This window comes from Canis lupus, chromosome 8 (assembly GCF_011100685.1).
Source record: "Canis lupus familiaris isolate Mischka breed German Shepherd chromosome 8, alternate assembly UU_Cfam_GSD_1.0, whole genome shotgun sequence".
Classification (NCBI taxonomy): domain Eukaryota; kingdom Metazoa; phylum Chordata; class Mammalia; order Carnivora; family Canidae; genus Canis; species Canis lupus.
This window is the reverse complement of record NC_049229.1, coordinates 50,973,330-50,979,329: the sequence shown is the minus strand read 5'-3', so window position 1 is coordinate 50,979,329 and position 6,000 is coordinate 50,973,330. Positions and strand designations below refer to the sequence as shown.

The window sequence follows — 6,000 nt, the reverse complement described above, 5'->3', positions numbered from 1 at the left end:
GAAAAAAGGGGAAAATATCCATGTTGCCTAAATCAAAGAAGCCAACGTCTCAACTGAGTATTTAAGTGTTAAAAGGTAAAACACTCTTCAAAGTAAGCTGCTGGGGACTTTCTGACATGACCCATTGTCACTGCTGGGAGAAAAAAAGTCACAGGATTTTATTGGGAAGCATCAAACTCAAATCAACTAATGGCAAGTTCCACAGGCCAGAGAAGGAATCAGAGCAAGGCCACGCATAGAAGCTCAGCCACGCTATCGCTAAGCCATTGGAGAGAGGGAAAGAATTGCCTCCTATGGCTCTAAGCTCCAGATATGGCTCCACCCAAGCCAACCATAAGCCACAGGCCAGTGGTCAGTCAGTAAAGACATACCTCGGGCCAAGGGCATAGGATAAGAACACATCAGAGTGGTTATTATATAATAAAAGCCTGTCTGATCTTTGTCTCAAGCCCCTGGGAGGTAACTTAACTCCCTGGAATTTCTCAGCAATAGGAATATCCTTGTTTTTCAGGGTGTGCTCCTTGGATCACACTTGAGTTTTTACTAGAGGACCTGGGATGGGGGTGATATCAGCCCACTTTCTCCAAGAAGAGGAGAGAAAGGTGGGCCGGAGACTGAGTTCAATCATGTTATCAATGATTCAATCGATTGTGTCTATGTAAGGAAATACCGATAAAAACCCTGAACACTGAAGCTTAGTGAACACACTGATATGCCACGAGGGTGATGTGTCCTGATCCCACAGGAGAGGAGGTGGAAACTTTGCATTCAGGATCCTCCTAGACCTTGCCTTCCGTGTCTCTTCATTTGACTGGTCCTGATCTGTATCCCTTAAAATAAAATTATAATCACAAGTATATCACTTTCCCAAGTTCTGAGTCATTCTAGTCAATTATTGAATCTGGGGGGAGGGGAACACCCAAATTTGAAGCCAGTTGGGCTGGTGAACCTCCAAACCCGCAGCTTTGTGACTGAAGTGTGGCCAGTCTTCTGGAACTAAGCCCTGAAGCCTGTGAACTCTGCACTAACTCCAGATGGTCAGTCTCAGAACTGCATGCAGGCCACAGTGGTCCAGCTCCCACCCTGCCCTAGGCCCCAGAGAATATGCTGGACTCCCCCACCTCCACTGAAAACCCAATTCCTTCTCAAAGCAGGGTTTTTGAGACTCAATTCAGGCACATATGACAGGCCACAGAGCGAGTATGATCTAGATCTCCAGCACTGGGGAATAAAAATCAAAGTGTGGAATCCCACTTAGCACCTGTGTGACTTCAGGGAAATCACTAACCCTCTCTGAGCTTTGATTTCCATCTCTATGAGACTCATGACCCTTCCCTCTCACAGAGCTGATGGGACAAATCAGATTTAAGTTATTTGCAAAGAACCTAGCCCGGTCTCTCTCCGAGGAAGGCACCCAAAACCAACTAGCTTCCCTCCTCCTTTCAAATTTTCCTATACCCTAAACTCTCCCAGATTCTCTCCTCTCCCTGGTTAACTATTCTGGGTGCTGTGCTCACTGGCAACGTGCTGATGTTTTAGATTCCAGGGTAGCTAGCAGGAAGCCAACCATTAAACTAAAAGTGAAAAGCAAGTAACCATTACCTTGAACAAAAAGGACATTTATATTTACTTCAGTGGCTATAAAAGACACCATAAAATATAATATGCAGCATGCATCCTCATGATTAATAACAGATCTTGCAAATTATTCTCTCAGGTCCCTGGGTGCATCCAACTGGTCACTAAGAACAATTAATTCTTTCAGGAAATAAAGGGATTGCAAATCATCTCTGGTCAGTGGAAAATCCGCTCGTTGAATTATGAATAAAGAGAAGAGGAGACTCATATTTAGCAGTTTCCTGCCCCTGTGAATGGAGTGAAGTAAGAGATCACAGAGACTCAAATACAACGACTGTCTGTGAGCATGGGTACTCAGTAATAGTAGGACCTGCCAAATGGGAGGGGTCTCTTGGGGACCTGGAGTTACAGTAGGAGTTTGGGGAGGTCCCAGAAACAGGAGCAGATGACTGAGTGGGGGCGTGGCAGCTCTGGCCACCTGTGGGCAACAGGTGGAAGCATGGAGTCCAGACAGGCGCCAGTGAGGTTTCAGAGTGAAACCAATCCACAGTGGCCGAGGCTTACACTATGGACTCTGGGACTGGTGACATGAAATGACAAGCCAAAGGGCTAAGTCAGGAGGCAATTAGTGGAACAAAGCATGTGCCAGCTCACAGGGAAGGTGATGAGAACCCAGGGAAACCAAAGTCAGGGGTTTCTGCTGAGCTTCCGAGTTCCTGGCCTTGGGCTTCTCAACTTCTCCAACCAGTCTGAGAGTCTTGGAAGGTAAGAAAGAAGGACCTACAAAGGACAGAAAGTGGTCACACGGGGAAAGGCTGAAAGGGTGACAGGGGCATGATGCCAACTAGAACACAGTGGCACATGGCATCCAGGTCTATTCTTACCTAATGGCCAACGTGGATTCACTCCCAACCTAGAATAAAAATCCTGCCAACAAAGCCCTTCCCTGCAACCTTGAAGGGGTTTTTATTGACTCACAGTATGTAAAACACCAAAGGGGTCACCATGACAGCAGTGAACTCATGCCTCGGAGGCCAAGCCATCTTGCTCAGGTGCAACACCGTCTGGGGAGTGACAGGGCAAGGAGAGGGAGTCTGTTCCTAGCACTCTCAGAAACTATGCTCTCTTTCCACAAAATCAAACTTCCCACAAGCTAAGTGTAGGAATTCCTGTAGGAAGTCAGTGGGATTCATAGTCCACCCCAATGACAGGAATGGTTACCGGAAGTAGGGGGACATCCAGCCCAATGGTGCCTGCCAGAAGCAGGAAAGAGACTTGTGTCATCTTCCTGGATAAGGAGAGAAACCTCTTGCATGGTACAGCTTGTGGGCCCAAAGACAAGGGCTGCAGTGTAGGACTGGGATTCCAGAGGTGGAGTATAATGGTGCCATGGACAATGACTGTGGGGCTCCAGGTCAACATGTGACAGCAACAGGGCACCTGGGTGGAGACATGACAAAAGCACAAGGAGTGAAAAGTCCACTTGCCCACCACAGCATCACATTGGAAAGGGAAAGGGGACAGCAGGTCCACTCAGCATGGAGTGGGCAACAGCCAGCAAAGCAGGGCCAAGACCCAGCTGGCCAACCTCAATCCCTTCACACGCAGAATGAGTTCGTGAAGGTTGATCTGCCATAAATTGAAGGCCTCTCTGAAAGAGATCTGGGTCCTTCTGAATAACGAGCTGGCATTCTTCTTCTTGTGCCTGCAGAAGGGACAAGAAGGAAGGAGAAAACAGGAGATAAGCAAGCAAGAAGCACTTGATAACAAGTGATAACTTAGAACAAAGGAAGATCATGGCTTAGCCTACTCCCAGACCCCCGCCCTGGTGGGTGACTTCTAGTTATGTGATCATAGCACTGCCCATCCAAGGACCAGAGGAACTCAATTACTCCACTGGAGCTTTCCAGATAAGTGGGGTAAACAAAAGCAGCTGTTTCATAGAGCATCAAAGGCCTAGTGGACCCTAGTAGAACATTCCAATGTTTCCCTTTTTCCGTAAGTTGAGTAAATATATGCCAATCCTGAATCTCCCAAAGTCAAATATAAAAGCTTTCCCAAACTTTCTGAGGCTAAATCACCTGGAAACTAGGTCAGGTGGTCCCGAGAGGCCGAGCCCAGCATGGATGCAACCTAGTTCAGTCCCTTCACACTAACAAAAGGACAGGATGAAAATTGGTGTTTATGATAATGACCCATTCAAGGCTTCATTACCAGAACCCTCAAAGGAAGAATAAATCATGTTCAGCCCTTTCTGTGTGCAGTCTATTTTGTTATAATCTAATTCAATATTTGAACATGGGTGCATGATATATGTGGCCAATGCTCCCCTGACCAGACAGTTTGCCAGAATGACCCATTCTCTGCAAAGGACGGATGGGAGTTGACATTAGTCTAGGGCTCCTCTCTCAGAGGGGAAAATTCAGCTAGAGCAAGGCCTTTCCCATGTATCTGTATACTCAAATAGAAGGATCTAGAACTCTCACTTCTCTAGCAATATCTCCCTGAGGAAGCTCTCCCTCCCTCACCAACACTCCAAGGGACTCCAAGGGACTCCAAGGGACTCCAAGGGACTCCAAGGGACTCCAAGGGTACTGATCATCTAAAAGATCTGAGATCCCAAGTAAACCTGCTGGCAACACTTTCTAGAGTCACAGCCACACCTGCAGGGAAAGGAACACTGGCCTTGCTGTGTAGCCAATGCTGGGAAGACAGGTTCTGGGACCAGTTAGAGACGGGACAGGCATCAGGGTGTCCTGATTCCAAGCCCAGGGGACACGTGGATGGAACTGAGACACTCAGGAAACATTTCAAACTTAATGACAGTAAGAATCACCTGGAAATCTTAACTCAGAGGGTGAGGTCCTAGAATCCACCAATTTTACAAAGCACAGGTGGCTCTCTGGACCATGTAAACATATCACCTGGAATCAGGGAATTCACTGGAGCTGTTTCCTGCCCCTAACTCTTCCTCCAGGGAGAGTTGGAGACTAAGGAGTTCACGCAGGGCCCTGGGGACCCATGGGAGAAAGTGGAGGCGAAGAGCATCCTTGGGGTAGGCCAGAGAGCTGGGAGGGGAGGAGAGGCTGCAGCCCGCACTCACATGGCCAGCGCTCTGACGCAACATCGTGACATGTTGAGGAAGGAGCTGGCACTGGCACGAGTGCCCAGAGCAGCCTCAATGCCACGGAGCAGGTCGTTGGTCTTGAAGATGAGCAGCATCTGGCGAGGCACATGGTTGAGGAGCTGGCTGATCTCGGGGAGGTAATTGGCTGCGTTGTTACGGATCTCTGCGTCCTGAAGCAGCAACAGGGAGACAGACATGGAGAGTTGGTGGAGGAAGTGGGGCCCAGAGTGGTGGGTGTCACGGCAGCCTGTGGCTGAGGGAGCTTCTAGTATGGCTGCCTCAGCGCCATGAGGAACCTCCCCTCACAGGGAAACTCCTGCCTCTCATCTCCCAGTAGGACTGTGACCCTGGGTAAGTCCTTTCATCTCTTCTAACCCAGTGTCCTCATCTAAAAACTAGAAATGCTCGTGCCCTCCATGCCCACCTCCCAGCAGGACCACAAGGGTCAGCAGAGATAAGGAATGGGGAGATAAGGAATGCTAATTGCAGTCACAACAAGGGGCCCAGCAGTGCTACCAAAGGCTTCCCCATGTGGCCACCTTCTGCAGCACAAGCAGGATGCTCAGCCCTTTCTGGAACACATGTGTGCTGCTGATAACTGAGTTGCTGTGAAACTTGAAATGTCCCTTAGGCAGGAGCTATCAGACGGGACCATCTCAACATGAAGTCAGACACTGAGGCTGGCTGTCCCCCCACTGCCTCCCACCACAGCTGTGGGTCACCCTGCCTGAGGGTGAAGGCCAGATCAAGGCCTCCCTCACCGCAGGGACCCCCTAGGTAAAGTTGGGACTGGCCTGGAGACAGTCCCTCTCAGCCCCTCCCAGAGCAAAAGAAAGTATCTGCACCCACCCAGACTCCTTCTAGGGTGTCTCTTTAAGCTTGGGCTATCCTCATAGTGGCTGTCTCCAGCAGACGCTGTTGGGTGCCTACCCTACAGCCATTACCCCTTCTCCTTTGTCAAAAGAAGCCCATTTTTGTTCACTTGACCCCTGGGGGCTGTGCTCTTCAGGCAGGTAGAGCCCCTCCCTAGCCCTGGGGGGTGCAGGGATCTTGATTGATGTCCGCTATTGTCGGCTCTGAGCACAAGGCCTCTGCCCAGCCATTGGCTTAGGCATGGATGAGACACAATTCTGGCCAATGAGACCAAGGGGGAGTCTGTCAAGGGACTTCTGGGAAAAGTTTTCTTGATCTTAAACAACATATGAGAAGAAATGGCCCCTAATTCCCACTTCTGGACATCAGGTAATAAAATTGTAAAGCTTGGAACGGCCACAGTCATCTTAGAACTTGAAAGT

At 49.2% G+C, this 6,000-nt stretch overlaps 1 protein-coding gene across 15 annotated transcripts in view; it reads right to left on the bottom strand.

The window, feature by feature from the left end:
* Nucleotides 1-1,598: 1,598 nt before the first annotated feature.
* Nucleotides 1,599-6,000, bottom strand: part of ADCK1 (aarF domain containing kinase 1) — a 147,708-nt gene continuing 143,306 nt past the window's right edge. For 9 of the 15 annotated variants that reach the window (XM_038545425.1, XM_038545426.1, XM_038545427.1 and 6 more), the window contains 2 exons: nt 4,682-4,875; nt 1,599-3,283 (listed from right to left, as the gene is read on the bottom strand). In XM_038545425.1, the coding sequence (XP_038401353.1) occupies nt 3,112-3,283; nt 4,682-4,875 (366 nt within the window). In that variant the 3' untranslated portion in view covers nt 1,599-3,111. The remainder of the gene's footprint in view (nt 3,284-4,681; nt 4,876-6,000) is intronic. The other 6 variants (XR_005363602.1, XR_005363599.1, XR_005363600.1 and 3 more) reach the window with 6 other exon arrangements.